At 52.2% G+C, this 19,217-nt stretch overlaps 1 protein-coding gene across 1 annotated transcript; it reads right to left on the reverse strand.

The window, feature by feature from the left end:
* Positions 1-2,685: 2,685 nt before the first annotated feature.
* DNAJB1 (DnaJ heat shock protein family (Hsp40) member B1) lies at positions 2,686-9,234 on the reverse strand. Its single transcript, XM_044994564.1, has 3 exons — positions 9,012-9,234; positions 6,199-6,770; positions 2,686-5,662 (listed from the first exon to the last, which is right to left on the reverse strand). The coding sequence occupies exons 1-3, from the start codon at positions 9,220-9,222 to the stop codon at positions 5,432-5,434; spliced, it is 1,014 nt and encodes a 337-aa protein (XP_044850499.1). The 5' UTR covers positions 9,223-9,234; the 3' UTR covers positions 2,686-5,431.
* Positions 9,235-19,217: the final 9,983 nt, after the last annotated feature.

Raw genomic sequence — 19,217 nt, forward strand, 5'->3', positions numbered from 1 at the left:
ACTTGACTAACTTCTGTTGGAAGAAACGAGCTTTCAAGTTTCCACAGCGCTCTTCCTTCCGGTCATTGCTTCCCTGTACTTTTGCCTATCTGTGTCCATCTATCTGATTTTTGGCTCTTTGGGGCAGGGACTGAGTGTTCAGTGGCTGTACAGCACATAGCACAATGGGGTCCTAGCTAGTCTGTGGGCTAGGCAAAGATCTCCTGTGCCAGTGGCTCGTTCGGCTGACGCAGTTAAGGCATGTAAATTTCATAGGCAACAGTACACAAGGGAGCGATTTGGCTAGCCCCATGTTCAACTGCCTTTGACTGCCTACCCTGATGGCCTAGGTACCCATTTTGTAGCTGCGTGAACTTGAGGCTCCTAGGCACTATTGTAATACAGACGAATAATTGTACTGTTTGCAAGCTAGTAAGGGAGGTGTGCATTTGACATTCCTTCAGTTCGGTAGCTAGTGCCTTTTGTTCCAACAGACATGAGAAACTGGGGGGATGCAGTTAATTCAGGGTTGTGACATGTACAGTTTTGCATTTCAAAGCTTACAATGAGCACTTTTAATACCTGACACTTTTTAAGGTGAACTTTTAATAATGAAGTTTAGCTTTTAGTGGATTTTCTGTGTTTGAATGCTGAGTGGTTGTTTTTTTCACCTTAGCTTTACTCCACATCTGCACCTCTTTTCTCCTGCCCTCACCCCCCCTTCCCATCCAGCTGATCTCCTCCTAGCTAAACCCAACTACAATAAAAACTACTGATGGAACTGATATGGTTGCTGCTCTCACATCGTTCACACTGCTTGTTATACTGCTTCCTCCATCCACGGTGTGTGGGTTGTCTGTTTACAGTGTAAGCTCTACAAGGTAGATACCATCACCTACTGTTTGCACAGTGCCTAGCCCAGTAGGTGATGGTTCTCAATTGGCCCTTAAGCGCTATCAGAATAAAATAAACACAAAGCACGGTGCTTCCCTATTTTGAACCATTGACTGGTGGAGCTAAGGGGTTGCTGGGAGCCTGAGGACCATATTACAACCACCTTAATTCTTCAAATATAGGTGGAATCTGATACAATAGTCCCCCAGCTGCAATGCTCTTATGATGCATTAGACTAGCATGCATTGCATACTGGTTCAGGTAGTTTCCATGGGCATGCAGGCCTGCTAGCTGCACATGAGCCTTATTAACAGGGGACAATTCTTATGGGTCAGTTGTTTATGAAATGCTTGTGGTGTGCTAGACAGCAGCAAATTATATCTTCTGCTCTCTGACCCTTCACCCAACAACCTTATGTCAGGGACCCCCAGGAACATACAGCACACTAAAACATTTACACATGTACTAAGAAAGGTGGGGGACCATGGCAGGATTTGGGTTTGTATCATTTCATTGCAGAAAGTTTCCACTCATGAAGGAAGGCTGAGGGGAGAGAAGATTGCAGCCCAGCTTAATATAGGGTCCTTGATTGACAGGCTTAACATATGGAAGCTTGGGATATGGACATTAGATTGCTACATGGAATCCCCCATAAAACCATGGCCTGAGGGGTGGGGGTGAACCACTCTGAAAACTTTTAAGAAAATGGATTTGTGCTGCCCCTAACATCCCTGTCTCTCTCTCTCCCATTTGTCACCCTAGCAGGGAGTAGGCTTTTGTTTTCCAGCTGTACAGGGTACAAGTGAGGGAATACTGCTGTGCTAGAGCAAGTTCTCAAACTTATTCATGGGAAGAGTAGCAGGTCACACTGCTTCCTTTTAAAGTACAGCCAGTCACTTCTGTACAAGGAACACTCTGACACAAGTGGTCAGTCTAGTTATACCCAGCAGGGATTGCTGTGCTGTAGGAAGAAACATAAGCAGCTACTAGTGCCTACAGCCAAGGAGGACCAGAACTAGCAGCTATTGAGGAAAAGCACCAGAAGGTTCTAACAGCATCCACTAAAGAGCAGGTGATGACAGAGCAAGGCAGACTATTGAAAGAGAAGCCCACAGGGCTGTTAAAACAAGAAAGCAAAAAATGGCAGATCTTGACAGGAAAAGAAGAGGAGAAACTACCAGCTGAGATACCTAAATACTTCCCTACTCTTACTTTTCCAGTGCTGTAAGGCAGACAGGGATACTGAATATTGCAAACAGGAACAGAAGAGGAAGTTATAGATAACACCATCTCTAGTAAAATGATAGTAGTAAAGTACAGCCACTTCCCCTTCGGCACCTGATTCTTTCACATGATGCTCATGTGCTCTTTTGCAACTCCATTAGAGAAGGGGTTCTCAACCTTTTTCTGAGCCCCCCCCTTGACATCTATAAAAACTCCAGGGCCTAGCACAAGGGGGGAGCTTAGCTCAAAAAGTCTGAAAACAGCTTAGGGTGTAGGGAGGGGTAGTTAGGGACTGTAGGCAAACAGTGGGTAGCTCAAGATACAGGGAGAGGGGAGCTGGGGCTGTGTGCACACATAGGGTGGCTATAGGTGCAAGAAGGGGGGTGGCTAGGGACTGGGTGTAGGCAGAGGGCAGCTCAGGAGGCAGGGAGGGCATAGCCTCAGGGTGTAGGGAGAGGGGTATTAAGGGCTATGTGCAGGGAGGGCCCCCTGTGGTCCCTGTTTCCAGAGGAGTCTGCCAGCCACTGAGCTAGGAGCAAAGGGGGTGGGGAGCTGAGAAGCAACTTCAAACCAGGACACCCAAGTGGGGGGAAATGCTGCCACTGCCTGCTCCATGGCACCAGCTACAGCAGCAGCTGTCCCACAGTGCCCTGCTCCAGCGTCCCACCTCTGACCTGACCAAGGGGTGAGGAGAGGAGATGGGGCAGGGGAGGCATAGAGCTGCCCTTAGAACTGCCATGCTCTTGTGCTGCAGGGTTTTTTTTTGTTTTGTGGTTTTTTGGGGGAGGGGGGGGCGGGAGAAGAAGAGGGGAAATGCCCTCCATGTCCCCAGTTCTGCCCATAGGCTCAGGGCTTCTGCCCCCAGGGGAGTGTTTACATAATATAAGTAAGGCTACAGTTTAGGCACAGAATCTGACTTCCAGCTACCTCTGTGACTTCAGCCTACAGTGGTCAGGAGCTACAAGATACTCCTGTCACCTCTAGTGGTCCCTGGAGCTCCAAACTGCCACAGTACCATCCTGTAGCCCCTGCACAGCTGACTGCTTCAGGCAGTATAGGGAACCCCACATCCCCATTTTGTGAGGGATATTTTAAGTAAGAGTCACAGACAGCTCACAACTGCCATGATTTTTTTTTTTTTTTTTTTTACCAGTGACCTATGACTTACTAAAAATATTTCTGATAAAATCTTAGCCTTAAATATAAGCAAGGTCAGTAAAAGGTAGTAGAAACAAGCATGAGGTGAGTAGTTTTAAATAGCAGTATCATTGTTATGAAGTACAGTGTATAGCCTTTTGCCTTTTCAGCTACCACAAGTATTTAAGACATCCATTTTGGAATGGCATCCTTCTTGGGGAGGGGAGAGAATCAAGAGACGAGATGGTGGTAACGTGCCACCACTCAGACAACTGAAGCAGCATAGTTCTAGCACATGGGAGCTCTCCCATAGGGAAAAAAAAAAGGTATAGCACACCCTCCCAAAGTACATTTGTGACTCAAGCCAGAGGAGGTATAGAATGCACAAACTAGCTTGACAAGAACTCCTAGCTCCTCCCCCCAGCTCTAAGCTTTATTGTGCAAGTTATGTGCGCCACAATTCTAATGAATCCAGGTTTACAAGATTTTGCACCACCCTTGGTTTTGGAGTAGTGCAGCTGTTCCATCGGTGGTAACACTGAAAGTGGCATAAGGAAAGCAGACAACATTAGAGGGTAAAGATTTAGGCCCCAGCCCAATGAGCACAGGCTGGCTGTACTAGTAATTCCACCATAGGGATGATACTAGCTCAACAGTGAAAAGCGCTAGTGCTAATGCACTCTGCAAGAGATGGGTGTTTAGTGACTAAACCAGTATTCAACAAGAGTTAATCGTAACAGCATTTCCCCAATTCACTGATGTTTAATGACATGTTTTCATAAGTCCTTCCTTCCAGATACCCAATCCTGCCCCCAGACATGCCTAGATCTTTTCCTTCAGTTAAGGAGACTTTAATTGTGACACAGCTCTTTGACAGTCTGTCATCATGGCAGTAACATTACAAGGTAAGTTTCCAGTGCATTCCAGGTTCATGCTCCCCCACTGGATTGAGAGCACATGTTCTCTCACAACCCCCTCATGAATCTTTATCAATGTACTCAATCCTATAAAATATAAGATGCTCTACTGCATTACACACATCAACTTTACACAAATGTATACAAAAAATATATAATATATACAGGAAGTGCCACAGTGCTCCTGTATCAGGAACAAAAACCCTTTTTATCAAAAAGGATAACTCCGGTGGTGCTACCAATTCAGAGGATCAGAGTCCTTTGAAAAAAGTCCAGAGTCCATTAGTGTACTGAATAAGTCTTTAACGTAAGTTTTGACACTGACCCTGCATGCAGGATGATGAATAAGACTCAACATCCGGTTTAGGTACAGTGTACCTGGAATGAGAAATGGCTGCCCCCTATTTGTTCAGCCCATGACCAGGAACCAGGCTAAGAGACCTTAAAATGTCTGTGCGAGTGGGAAGACTTTCATAGAGGGAATGATTCAGAGTATTATACTTAAAAATATGCAAAGGAAAATGGATCTTACTAGACCAGACCTTGTTAACGTTGGTAGTTGAGTTTAAACTCATCACACATTGGCTAAGGGCTTACTCATTCAGGATCACATTCTGAAAGACATTAGGACTTCTCCGATGTTTCCAGAGAGTCACAGATTAAGGTCAAACAAAGGGTGCCTTCCTTCTAACATGACTGACAGAAGGAAAAACTGTTAAGAAAACCCTTAGCAAGACACTGACAACTTACAGGAACTAAAAATAGTTAAGAACATTTAAGAGTGTCCCAGTAGGAAAGTCCTTCAGAGTAGGATGTGACAAGGGACACAACACAGTACAACAGCAAAGGAAAGATGCTGGAGATTGTTTTACTTGCAAGTCCAGTTTTAGATTTTTGTTTCACCCTTTCCAGTGGAGGAACTACAGGTCTGCACGAGATGAAATGAAACAGATGCCCAGTCTGTGGGTAACCAGTTAAGGGAAGGCAGCACATTGAGCACTAGGGTGGAAACTGGTCACCAGAAGAAAGGTTTGACCATGAGATGTTCTGCAGATTCCTCCCACAAGCAGCTGCTCACTGATGTAAATACTTCAAGTGATGATCTGGGAGTAGAGTCACTGAAAAGTGAAATGCACAATTTTGAAGATGGTACTCTTGGGGGGAAAAACAGTGTGAAAGTCAACAACCTCCACTAATGAGAAACCCTGAAGTCCTGGTTATGGTCCAAAAACCTTTTGCTTTGGAAGTGTCCTTATTTCAGTTCTCTGTGAGCAGACTTGCTATATTGGTAGGATCTGCTCTAGGACACTTTTGGAAGCCTGTGGAATTCTGTCTGGAAACTTTACTTCAAATTCTATAATAAGGTCCCCTCGCTGGTCTGGATTCTTGGGATATGGGAGGCCCTCTCCAGGGATTCGCCGCTTTATCCCAGGTTTAATGACATCTTTAAATACCATTGGAATGGTTCTGCCATCCAGCGTCGGCACATTCACTGTGCAACCACACAGGGCCTAAGTATAAAAACAGGGCAATTAGAACACTGTCTGCATACACAATCTCTAGCAGATTTCCCAAATAACCACAGAGAAAATATTTCATTGTGATGGCCTGTTTATTCTAGTTAGGCTCTTCTGAATCCTGCTGAGTTAATCTGATACAGACACCAGATTAACAGCACTAGAAATTGTACAAATATACCACAACAACCAAATAGCTGTGCAACCCTTCCTGCTGATCCATCAATGTGGGTCAGTTTGGATGTTGAAAGTTCACCTTCTCAAGAAAACAGTTTGCCTGTGATCTGACATCTCTCATGGTGGCTTATGACCACTGGTTGCTTCACAAGGAAGGATCCTGAGGCTAACAACTTATTTTATACAGACCAGAGAGCAGTTAGACAGGTGACTTATTATGGATTCACCTAGATACTGAACAAAGTGTAGGGGAGAGAAGAGATCTCAGTATTCCCATTTGTTACTCCCACCATCTAAAACCCAAACCAAGCCACCCACTAGAGTCCCATACTGAATCAGACACCTTTGCTTACCTCACGGAGGCTGATCTTAGCTGGGAAAATAATATCAGATCCATCTCTCTTAAAGACATTGTGTGGCTTGTCTTTTAAAACAAAGACAATGTCAGCTGGAATGTTGTTTGCTGTTTGGTCTCCCTCTTTGGGAAAAGTAATCTTTGTTCCTTCTTTCCACCCTCGTTTGACTTCAATGGTCAGAATCTTGTCCTCATTCCGTGTGGTCTTGCCATCCGTATTGAGTCGTTTGTGAGAGATTTTCATTTTCTTGGTGCAGCCAGTGAATATCTCCTCCAAGGAAACCCTCAGATCATGAATGACAGGAGGGTCTTGTTTTTTGCGTATACTTTCATGGCCCGAGCGGGAGCGAGAGAAGCCCATGTTACTAAAGCCCCCCATCTGAAAAGGGGAGAAAGGGTCATCAACATCCATGTCTTCATCTCCATTCCTTTGTACGAAAAAGGTATCAAATGGGTTCCTCCCACCAAAAAACTCTGCAAACATAGCATGAGGATCTCCATGAAAGCTGTAGCTGAATGAGTTACCACCATTGGCACATCCACCACTGCTGGGACCACCTCCCTTTAGTCCTGAAAAACAGAGTAAATATAATCCAGTAGTTAGTCATAAAGCTTGAGTTTACTAGGTTCTTATCAAGAGTCCAATTCCCCATGGCTTTGTTAACTGCAAGACCCCCCCCCCCCCCCCCCCCAAGATCTCTGAAAAGAGATTTTTATTCATGACTAAGTTTGAGATGCATCACCAAAAAGAGGTTTGCTGTCATCTTAAAATGGTGTCAGGATTCAAGCTTCCCTAGTCAGAAATTAGAGCCATGTTTAAGAGCTCTCATCTCCCTCAATTACTGAGTCTCCTAAAGTAGTAACTTATTCAGAGCAGTTTATTTTTTTATAATTGACCCAACTGTACCCCTTAATATGGCAGCAAACCTTGCTGGCCTATCTACAGAGAGTCTGATTTACCATCACTGTAGGCAAAAATAATTTAATCTGAAGTGCTTGGAGACAGCAAGTTAAATTCGTCCTACGTCAATGAAACACAGGTTATGAAACTTGCCTCAGTAACAAACATCCACAAGCAAACAAATGTACTAGAATCTTCTAGTGAAAAGCAAAGCCATTCTCTAGCCATGTCTCCGCCTCTCCTAGAAAAGCAGCCTATCAGCATACTACTACTAAGGCATCAGCTCTTAAGGGGAAATCACTAAGAATTTACAGGAAATGCAAGATATAAAACACAGGAAACTAGCAACTGAAAAGCAGATCAAACTCCACTTTTGGGAAGTAGTTTAAGGACAGTTATTTCCAGCTAAGGGCATTGTAGATATCAACTCAATTAGTTTGAAACAAGTCCTTCTCTTCTTCCAGTTTCAGCTGAATACAAATATTGAGAGTTGAGTTAGCCAAGCTAGGAGTGTTTGAGAAAGTACAGAGCAAGCTCCTTTGCTTGAGTCATCTAAATGGATGAGACTGCACCCTAGAAAAACCAATCTGGACTAATGTTAAATTAGAGATTTGATGCAGAAGTTTAATTCCTTAATCTGGAGGAAGTCAGGCAGGTACAATGCCTCCAGGCTTTGCCCCCAGACTTCAGAGCAGGTCTCCCAAAGAGTCTGACACTGGTGTTTTATTAATAGTTTTAACCAGGTATGTTATTAATGCAACAGGACGCTCTCCAAGATAATAAAGAAACTGGCCAATTCCCAAATCCACTTACAGACAATAGGAACGAGTTCTACTTTCTTTCATAACTATCCCTGTACCAGATCTCCCTGTTCCTAGGAGTCTCCTCTTAGATTAGTTTGTTGACAGTCATTTTCACAGCCACTTAACCATCCCATGCCATTGACAGCATCTACAAGCTGAACTGTCAAATTGTGTCCCTTCCTGTACACACACAAGTCCAGGATTCAGTACTGTTCCCTGAAAGCCAACTAGATGCACCCCTCTCCAGACTTACAAACCCAAAGAATTTCAGAAGCAGGGGAATAAAATTAAGGGAGTCCAGCTACTAGTGAATACTTTACTTCTCTGTCACTCCCAGGGTTGCCCCAAGAGAACCTCTCTCCATCATCCTGTGTGTACAGGGGATACCAGGTGCAAAGGGATACCCAGCTCCCTCTCCAGAAAGTTCAAGTGTGCCCCATTAGAGCATAATGTCCCCCTTCCCCAATCTCAGTACTACACCTCACTTCAGGGAAAGTACTTACACAGGATACCAAGCACCATGGCACCCAAAACCACCCCGTACAAGTGGCCTAGTACAGAGCTGCATCAGAATTTCCTTCTCCCCATGGATATACTGTCTTCCCCAGCCCTCCTCCAAAGAGGTTCTCCTTTCCCCACAACAGAGGCACTGCCCCCACCCCAAACCTTGACACCTCATTCCCTCTTCTTACCAACCCACCCCATCCTTAACCAACCTCCACTGTCTTGGGTTAAGTGAGCCACACCCTTTACTTTATCCGAAAAGCAGCACCCTTCTCACCCCAGAGCCCCAGCTTCTCAGGACTCACCCTGCTTTCTCCCCCACAGCACACCACCCCCCACCTGCATCAAGTCAGCGCCCTCCACCAGACCGTAACTCTGCGGGGGCAGCCCCCCTGATAGTCAGCTGTCCCCCCCTCACCCAACCCTCTTCCCTGCTTCACCCCTCCTGCTCCACACAGCCCCTTGCCCAGCCCCCACTTCCCCCCAGCTTTGCTACAATCTCCCTTCAGCGCTTCATCTTTGTACCCCCTCCCCCTCCAGCCCCTTAGCACCCCCCTCCAGCCCCTTAGCACCCTCCTCAGCGCCCATCCGCCCGCCCCTCACCTTCCTCGCCGAACTTGTCGAAGATCTCCCGCTTCTTGGGGTCGCTGAGCACGTCGTAGGCCTCGGCGACCTCCTTGAAGCGCTCCTCCGCGCCGGGGTCCTTGTTCTTGTCGGGGTGGTAGCGCAGCGCCTGCTTGCGGTAAGCCTTCTTGATGTCATCGTCCGAGGCGCCGCGGGCCAGGCCCAGCGTGCGATAATAGTCCTTGCCCATGACAGCCAGCCGGGCCACTCAGACCCTGTCAGTGGCGCTCTTCACTCCGCCGCCGCGGCCGCCGCCTCCCCCCATTTATACGGCGGGTGGCGGAACCTTCCAGAGCTCGCTACAGCTCTCCAGAACCTTCCTCCTCCCCGGCCCCCGCCTCCGCCAATCACAGCGCGGGGCCGGCCGCTCTCCGCCAGTAGGGACGGGGTCTGCGTCACGTGACCGCACACAACCCCTCCCCTCCCATAGAGCTTAACCGTCGCTGAGGCCACGCCCCTCTCCTGTCAGCAACAGTCGGGTGGGAGGGGACAAAGGCGCGCGGTGCCCGACCAACGGCCGCAGCCCGTCAGTGTTCCTCCCCGCGGGGCCGGGCTCGCGCTGACAGAACCAATGATTGCCACCTCTCCGAGCGCTCTCGCCACGCCCCCTTTTCGGGGCGGGGCTGAGCGCGAGCGGAAGTCCTAAACGTCAATGCCGCTGACTACGCCCACTCGCGAAAGCCACGCCCTTCAAATCACCCTGGTTGGGGGAGGGGTCCCTCTCGTAGGGGCGGAGCCAGGCTCCTGGAAGGAGCAGTCTGGAGCCCCTCCCACACCAAGAGCATCCATCAGCCGGGTCCCACAGCCCAGCCCCCCCCCCGCGGGCACCCCGGGTCCCACAGACCCCGCTTCTGCACCAAGAGCAGCCATTGTCCTAGGTCTCACAGCCCCCCCCCCAGGGCACCCATCACCCAGGTCCACTCCTACAACCCCCCCCACCAAGCCATTGCCCTAGATCTCACAGTCGCTCCCCCCAGGCACCCCGGGACCCACAGCCCCCCCACCAAGAACACCCCTTGCCCTAGGTCTCACAGTCGCTCCCCCCTGGGCACCCTAGGACCCACAGCCCCCCCCCACCAAGAGCACCCATCACCCAGGTCCCACAGCCCCCCTTCCCCATCAAGAGCACCCATCACCCAGGTCCCATAGCACCCACCCTCCAAGGGCACCCATCACCCTGGTTCCAAAGACTCCAACCACCCCCCACCAAGGGCATCTGTGGCTGGATCCTGTGTGTTTTAAGGTTATAAAAGGACTCACGGAGGGGAGAGACAGGCATAGGATGTTTAGGAAGGGGAAGGTCAAGGTCAGAGTAACTGAGCTTGGCAGAATGCTCCATGTTACATCACGCAAGCCAGAAGGGCCCCAGAGGGGCACACAGGACTCTGACCCCAGACCAAAGGGTGCTGCAGAGCAGTGAGGAAACTGAGGCAGGGAAATGCATGCAGGGCTTATTTTGATATGGATCTGTGTATTTCTCATGTGATTAAGTGAAGACAATGCTGTGTATGACTCCTGTGCAAAGTCTGGATGTGCGTTTCATGCTTTATTTATGCCTGAGAGAGTTACATGGTGAGCCGGTAGGCTCACGCCTTCAGCTGGAGTTCTGCAAGATGGTGTGTTCAAGCCCCAGGAGGAGAGTCCGAGGGGTATGGTCTAAGCTCTCAGGACAGGGTATAGATAAAGGGTCTGTGCATCAAGAGCACGCCTAGGGACCTCAAGCCAGGGTCACTGTCTGGACTCTGCTCAGACCCCAGAGACATAAAACACTTAGATTCCAGCAGCTGGCTCCTCCCTCCCCAGCAGTCCAGTGAGTAGCCAAAAGGGGACCTCTGACAATTCCCTTGAGGGGGTAGAAGATAGATCAGCTACTGTGGCCCAAACAGACATTGGCCTCTCTGCAGAGATTGCCAACAAAGGGCCAGTTAATACCAGCTGTGATGGGAGGGGACCTCTACCCTCTCAGAAATGGAAGGAGATCTCCAAACAAGGGCCACTGAAGGGCCATCGGAAGGGAACAATTTATGGCCCCTGCATGGGGCTGCCATGGCACCTTCATCCCCCACATTTCCACGGATCCATTTGTCTCCAGTTTTCTAGACGTATGTCCTGATAATTTTAACGCACTTTTTGTTTCATGATCCCCTCACCCACATCTTGACTGTTGGTTGATATCAAATAAGCAACAGGAGAGCTGGCAAAGACTAAACAAGTGTGGGAGGCAGCGTGGCCTGTCAAGTGGAGCAGGGGATTGGGAGCCAGAACTCCTGGGTTCTGCTGCTGGTTGGGAGGGATCATGGTGGTCTAGTGGTTTGTAAAGCAGATTGGGAACCAGGATTTTGGGATTATGCTTCATGGTTAGAGCAGGGGACTGGGAAGGGGCTGCTGGCTCACTGTGTGACCTGGGGCAATCTGCATTACCCCTGCCTCAGTTTACTTGTCTGTAAAATGGGTGTAATTGTGGCAAGAGAGGTGGTGAGGTTTGTGTAACATGTGTCAAGCACTCTGTGATCCTCTGATGAAAGGCCATGTGTCATGGCCTAGTTGTGTGCTGGCTAACCTGCCGGACATGTGGCGTAAAACAGGTGTTAGCCCACTTCACTAGTGGTAGCACTGGTAATTCCTGGCTGCTATCAAGCTTCTCATCAGCAGAGCTCAATGCATTTGACAAAGGAATTCAGCATTATGAAGAGGCATTGCAAAGTGCTGCAGTCCCTCTGGCTCGGACAGATTTGGACAGGCTTTTCAGACTGTAATGATCTCTTTGGGACAGAAAGCATGGCCCAGCATCTGAGCTCAGTTACACCAAGGCAGACCCATTCATTTGCACCAGAGTAACTGAGCTCCGAATCTGGCCCCGTGTTTTCATACTTAAGTGGCTACCACATCCTCTGTCCTGCGATGCAGGAGCTGACGTGCCTCAGAGTGAGGAAGGAGGAGCTGGTTGGCAGAAAACATTTAGAAATACAGGTTCTGCTGCTGGAAGATGACACACAGTGATTTAATCTCCAGCTCTCCAGGATGGAGAAAGCCTGCCGGGAAAGAGATGGGCTGGTCTCAGAAGTTACTGCAGGAAGAGCTGGAGGAGTGACAGGCCGGGAAACAGACCATTTGGGCCCAAAGAGGGTAACTCATGCAAGAGCAGTCTGGTTATTGTCGGGAGTGAATTGCTTGCATGTGCCCTGGCCTCGGGAAGCACTGGTTGATCACCAGGACAGCAGGTGAGGAGAAGGGGCCATGCTTGCTCTGGGAATGGCATGTTCAGTGCAAGGTGAGAGATTCATAAATTCCAAGCCCAGAAAGGACCATTATGGTCATTTAGTCTGACCTCCTGTATGGTACAGGCCAGAGAACTTCCCTGGGTTGATTTCTCTTTGAACTAGAGCAGAGCTTTGAGAAAAACATCCCAAGCTGGAGGCCTGTAGGTAAGTATAGCAGTCAGTAGGTTTCCAGTATAGGGTGATGTTTATGTGACCATCACTTATTAGCTCTGTAGTGTCCAGGAAGTGGATCTCTTGTGTGGACTGGTCCAGGCTGAGGTTGATGGTGGGGTGGAAATTGTTGAAATCCTGGTGGAATTCTTCAAGGGCCTCCTTCCCATGGGCCCAAATGATGAAGATGTCATCAATGTTGCGCAAGTAGAGTAGGGGCGTTAGGGGAAGCTCAAGGATGATCCCTCACTCTCACAGCTATACTTACCTACACGCCTCCAGCTTTCATCCAGACCACACCACAAGATTCATTGTCTACAGCCAAGCTCTAAGATACAACCGCATTTGCTCCAACCCCTCAGACAGAGACAAACACCTACAGGATCTCTATCAAGCGTTCTTAAAACTACAGCACCCACCTAGGGAAGTGAAGAAACAGATTGACAGAGCCAGAAGGGTACCCAGAAGTCACCTACTAGAGGACAGGCCCAACAAAAAAAGTGACAGAACGCCACTAGCCGTCACCTACAGCCCCAACTAAAACCTCTCCAGCACATCATCAAGGATCTACAACCTATGCTGAAGGACAATCCTTCACTCTCACAGACCTTGGGAGTCAGGCCAGTCCTTGCTTACAGACAGCCCCCCAACCTGAAACAAATACTCACCAGCAACTACACACCACACAACAGAAACACTAACCCAGGAACCAAACCCTGCAACAAACCCTGGTGCCAACCAGTACCGGATTTACCATGGTGCCACTGGCGCCGGGCCCACGGTCCAAAGGGGCCCTGGCCCGACCGCTCTTCTCTGCCTCCCTCCCCCACTCCTTTGGGGGCAGAAGCTTGATGCTGTCGGCTCCTGCTGCAGCAGGGCAGGTTCTGCCGGCAGCCAGGCTCCTCTGCCACCTCTTCCCCCAGTGTGCTACCCTCCCTCCCCTCCCCATCTCCCTTCCGCCGATCAGCTCTTTGCTGGCAGGAGGGAGGGGACTCCCCCCAGCCCCCTGCCCTGACTCCAGCAACCCCCCGACAGACAGCCCCCTGCCCTGACTCCAGCAACCCCCCCACAGACAGCCCCCTGCCCTGACCCCTGCACCACCCTCACACCTCCCCAGCCCCTAGCCCTGATTCCTGCACCCCCCCACATACCCGACCCCCTCCACACCCCATGCCCTGACTCCTGCACACACCCGCACATCCTCACCCCCATCTTGAGCACCAAACGGAAGCTCCTGCACCCCCCCCCCATTCCCACCTGCACCTGCCCCAGGTAAGCGCTCCACACCCCAACCTCCTGCCCCAACCCTGAGCCCCCTCCCTCACCCTAGCTCCTGGCCAAACCCCACTCCCCAACATTTTTTACAATATTTGGAAAGATCATTAAGTGGTCCATCGAGACCCTCTGTGATTTTCAAGTGGTCTGTGGAAAAAGAAGTTAGACTACAAGAACAATCAAGGTACCTCACTTTATTTTCATTTACTTGCTATTACTTATAGGAGGAGGATGAAGAAAAAAAGAATGAAAAATGGGGGCGGGGAAGGAGATAAGAGAGAATGTTCTTTTTCTTGGCTGGGTCCCAAGGAGGAGGGGCCCCAGAAATGAAGCTGAGCACAGGGCCGGGGGGCCCTACTAACCACCACTAAATCCATCAATGGCTGTCACGTCACCTGGGCTGGGGATACTGTGTCAGCTGATCCACACAGTCTCCAGCCTACCTGGGCAGTACAGCAGACATGGCCCTGCTTATTAGCTCCTCTCCACTCCCTCGCCCACCCACCAGGGGCGGCTCTAGAAATCAGGCTGCCCCAAGCAGCGCGGTGCGCTGCGCCGCCCTTCCCTGGTCCCGCGGCGGGTCCCCTCTTCCCGCGGCTCCGGTGGACCTCCCGCAGGCATGCCTGCGGCAGGTCCACCGGAGCCGAATGCCGCCCCCCCGGGAAAGGGCCGCCCCACGCGCCTGCTTGGCGCGCTGGGGTCTAGAGCCGCCCCTGCCACCCACCCACCCACCTCTTGCTTACCATGCGCCCCCCCCCCCGCTTAAGGCTTAGCCCTCTCACTTTTAAAAACGAGTGCTTGCCCCTTCCCCTCCCCAGGCTTTTCTGGCAGCCCTGTTGCCAGGTATCCAGTTTTAGATTGGAAACTCCAGTAGAAAACGGGACCTGAGTGTCCGGTTAGCAGTGCTGACCGGAAACTGAAAGTCTGGTTATAGGAGTAACCACATTAGCCTCCGCTCCTCCCACTCCAACGCCCACCCCAGAGGGCTGGAAGAGAACCTGTCCTGCTGCTGCAGGAGGAGCAGCTCAGTGCAGAGAGAGGCTAAGAGAATGGGCTAGAACCAGGTAGGTACCCACTCTATGTGGGCAGAGGCGGGGAGGGGGGGGATCCTGTTTACCCCCTCCCCAGCCCTGCTGTGCTTGCAGTTTACCCTGGCCCCTCCCTTGCTCCCGGGACCAACTCTATCTCCCGCCCCGCTGTGCTTTTGCCCCCAGCCCCTTTTACAATCATTCCCCGGGGGGGCCACAAATATGTTTGGCACCGGGCCCACAAAAAGTTAATCCGGCCCTGGTGCCAGCTCTGTCTGCATATCTAGTCAAGGGACACCATCACAGGACCTAACCACATCAGCCACACCATCAGGGGCTCGTTCACCTGCACATCTACCAATGTGATATATGCCATCATGTGCCAGCAATGCCCCGCTGCCATGTACATTGGCCAAACTGGACAGTCTCTACGTAAAAGAATAAATGGACACAAATCTGACATCAGGAATTATAACATTCAAAAACCAGTTGGAGAACACTTCCATCTCCCTGGCCACTCAATTACAGACCTAAAAGTGGCATTTCTTCAACCAAAGAAACTTCAAAACAGACTCCAACGAGAAACTACAGAACTGGAATTAATTTGCAAACTGGACACCATCAAATTAGGCCTGAATAAAGACTGGGAGTGGATGGGTCACTACAAAAACTAATTTCCCCCTGCTGATACTCACACCGTCTTGTCAACTGTTTGAAATGGGCCACCTTGTTTCAGGGGCGGCTCTAGAAATTCCGCCGCCCCAAGCAGGGCGGCGCGCCGCGCCACTCGCGCCACCCTTCCCCGGTCCCGCGGCCGGGGCAGAAGTGCCTGCGGACGGTCCGGTGGTCCCGCAGCTCCGGTGGAGCATCCGCAGGCATGCCTGCGGGAGCTCTGTCCGAGCCGCGGGACTAGAGCGCCCGCCGCAGTCATGCCTGCGGGAGCTGAAGCGGAGCCGCGGGAAGAGGGGACCCTCCGCAGTCATGCCTGCGGCAGGTCCGCTCGTCCCGGGGCTCCGCTGGACCTCCCGCAGGCATGACTGCGGGAGGTCCGCCGGAGCCAAATGCCGCCCTGCCGGTAAAATGCCGCCCCAAGCGCCTGCTTGGCGCGCTGGGGTCTGGAGCCGGCCCTGCTTGTTTACATTGGCCTTATTAGCACTACGAAAGTGATTTCCACCCCTTTTTGTCAACTGTTGAGAATAGCCCACTTCCACCTTAATTGAATTGGCTCGTTAGCACTGACCCTCCCCCTTGGTAAGGCAACTCCCATCTTTTCATATGCTGTGCATTTATACCTCCCTGCTACATGTTGCACTCCATGCATCTGATGAAGTGGGTTTTAGCCCACAAAAGCTTATGCCCAAATAAATGTGTTAGTCTCTACAGTGCCACAAGGACGCCTCGTTGTTTTTTCTGAGATTTAGGGACACCTGAAGCATGGGGTTGCATACCTGACCATCTTGGTCATTGATGAACCTACCCTCCAGGAACTTATTTCATTCTTTTTTTAACCCAGTTATACTCATGGCCTTCATGATATCCCCTGATAGCATGTTTCACATGCTAACTGTGCCTTGTGTGAAGAATGTTTGTTTTCAATCTGCTGCCTATTAAGGTTGTTCTAGATTCTATACCTGGCTCTGGGTGAGGGGTGGGTCTAGTGAATAGAACATGGGTGGGCCAGGAGTCAGGACTCATGTGTTCTATCCTTGGCTGTAGAAGGGGGTATATCCATGGGCGGCAAGTTATATACCCAGGTGGTGCCTGGGCACCAGCAATATTCAGAGCCCAGGGGCCCAGCTCCACCAAGGTTTGGGGCCGGGTCTCCCCCCGGCCCTACCTGCTGCCCCCCCCCGCCTCCCTCGAGTGTCCCCCAGCCCTCCCTTGCTGGCCCCGTGCACGTCCCTGGGCAGGGGCAGCTCTAGGTTTTTGGCCGCCCCAAGCAGTCATGCCCGGGAGGCGCCCCCGAGCCGCGGGAGCAGCGGACCTCCCGCGGGCATGACTGCAGAGGGTCCGCTGGTCGCGCGGCTCGGCTGGACCTCCCGCAGCTGCGGGCGGTTCGCAGGTCCGGCGGCTCCGGTTGAGCTGCCGCAGGCATGCCTGCGGGAGGTCCGCGCGCGACCAGCGAACCGTCCGCAGTCATGCCTGCGGGAGGTCCACTGGAGCCGCCGGCCGAGCGTCCCCTCCGCAGTCATGCCTGCGGCAGGTCCGCTGCTCCCGGGGCTCCGGTGGACCTCCCGCAGGCATGACTGCGGCAGGTCCGCCGGCCAGCCTGCCGCCCCCCCCGGGAAAGGGCCGCCCCAGGCGGGTGCTTGCCCCGCTGGGCTCTGGAGCCGGCCCTGTCCCTGGGCCCCGAAGGGAGCAGAGTGTCCCTGCCTCCTCCATGCTGCCTCCCTGCAGCAATTGCTGCCACAGGGTCCTAGTGCCCCCCTTCTCCACTGCCAGGGCAGACTGACTCTGAGCCTGCCCTTCCTCCTCAGGCCCTTCCCTTTTCCAGCGGGACCCTCCACCAGCATAGCCCCGTCCCCCCTCCAGTCACCGCTCCTGCCCCATGCTGGGCAAGGAGGCAGCCCCATCCCCCACCCCCAGTGAGGCTACAGTCAGGGGCAACAGCAGTGGAGGAGGCGCACGCAGCACCCCCTGGCACCCATGGGGGAGGCGAGGGAGATTCCTGGACCTGAGAGGGGCCCTACGAGCACATTCAGTGACAGTGGTGGGGGTGAGAGTGCTGCTGGGGGGGGCGGGAAAGGGGGGCTCTTCCCCCAGAGCTTGCTGCTGCTGGCAGGGAAAGGGCTGGGGGGAGTCCTCCTCTCTGGCCCCTATCCTAGAGCAGCCTGCCTGCACCCCAAACTTATCCCCAGCCCTGCCCCACCCCAGAGCCCCCAGCCAGAGCTTTCACACACACCCCTGCACCCTAACCCTCTGCCCTAGCCCTGAGCCCCTCCAACTCCCCAAACCCCTCATCTCCAGCCCCAGACAGAGCCCTCACACCCCCCTGCACCCCAACCCTCTGCCTTAGCCCTGAGCCCCTCCCACACCCCAAACCCCTCATCTCCAGCCCCAGACAGAGCCCTCTCACCCCCCTGAACCCCAACCCTCTGCCTTAGCCCTGAGCCCCTCCCACACCCCAAACACCTTATCCCCGTCCCAGACAGAGCCCTCACACACCCCTGCACCCCAACCCTCTGCCTTAGCCCTGAGTCTCTCCAACACCGTAAACCCCTCGCCCCCCACTCCTACTCTTGCCCTGAGCCCCTCCCACACCCCAAACGTCTCATCCCCAGCCCCAGCCAGAGCCCTCATCCCCCTGCACCCTGTCTGCCTCAACCCTGAGCCCTCTCCTGCATCATGAACCCCTCATCCTGAGCCCCACCCACAGCCCTCACCCCACACCCCAACCCTCTGCCATAGCCCTGAGCCTCCTCCCACAGCCCAAACCTCTCATCCTCCTGCACCCTGTCTGCTCCAACCCTGAGCCCCCTCCTGCATCATGAACCCCTCATCCCCACCGCCCTCACCCCACCCCTCTGCCATAGCCCTGAGCCCCCTCCCACACCTCTCATCCTCAGCCCCACCCCAAACCCAGCCCCACCCCTGCACCCTCTCACTCCCCCAATCTCCCTCCCAGAGCCTGCACCCCCTCCCTCCACACCCCCTCCCATCCCCAAACTCCCTCCCAGGGCCTGCACCCCAGACCTTCTCCCAGAGCCTTGGGCAGGTGGGGGCGGAGTTTTGGGGGGGCGGAGTTTGGGCAGGGGTGGGTTCTGGGCACCACCAAAATTTCTACAAACCTGCCGCCCATGGGTATATCTGATGGTTAGAGCAAGAAACTGGTCATCTCTACAGCTCGAGTTAAAGAGATCCGATACCATAGCGATGGGCCTGGTATAAGAACTGAGGAGAGGATACTGAAAAGGGCTCAGGGAGGGAAGAATTGGGGAGTGACGTGTTGAGGTGGGTAATTTTGACCTCATTGCTCTGGTAGCTGGAAGGCGCAGAGAGGATCTTTGGGTTGCCGGCACCTGGCCTGCAGACCCAGCCATCTCTGCCTTCCCAGAGTGATCCCTGCTGCAGGTTGTAGGTTTTTTTCCTTGTCTCTTTGCAATGCACAAGCTTGGCTGTCACGCACCCAAGGTTTTCACCATCTCGCATGTGGGTGCAGAACTGCCTGCTGCATCTCCAGAGGGTGTGGGCTCTGAGCGCCAGGGCTTGCAATCTTTTACCAGCATTAACGTCGCTTTGAACAGAATATGACTGGGGAGCAAAATGCAGAAATGTGGTTGGGGGGGGGAGGGGAAGGGAGGGAAGGTGAAGCCACAGCAGCTTGTTTAAACAAAACACATTTTTAAAAGTGAGACTGAAACAGAGACTAGAACTCATGGGGTGGGAAAGTGATCCTTAGCAAACTATAATATTGTCAGCATATAGTTCCGGGCAGTCTCTCTCTTCTTGGT

Source organism: Mauremys mutica, chromosome 20 (assembly GCF_020497125.1).
Source record: "Mauremys mutica isolate MM-2020 ecotype Southern chromosome 20, ASM2049712v1, whole genome shotgun sequence".
Taxonomy (NCBI): Eukaryota; Metazoa; Chordata; order Testudines; family Geoemydidae; genus Mauremys; species Mauremys mutica.

Coding starts and splice junctions, on each gene's coding strand:
- DNAJB1 (XM_044994564.1), bottom strand. CDS start 9,222: ATGGGCAAGGACTATTATCGCACGCTGGGCCTGGCCCGCGGCGCCTCG. Junction 6,771..9,011: donor CGACAAGTTCGGCGAGGAAG/GTGAGGGGCGGG, acceptor TCTGTTTTTCAG/GACTAAAGGGAGGTGGTCCC. Junction 5,663..6,198: donor CTAAGATCAGCCTCCGTGAG/GTAAGCAAAGGT, acceptor TTTTATACTTAG/GCCCTGTGTGGTTGCACAGT.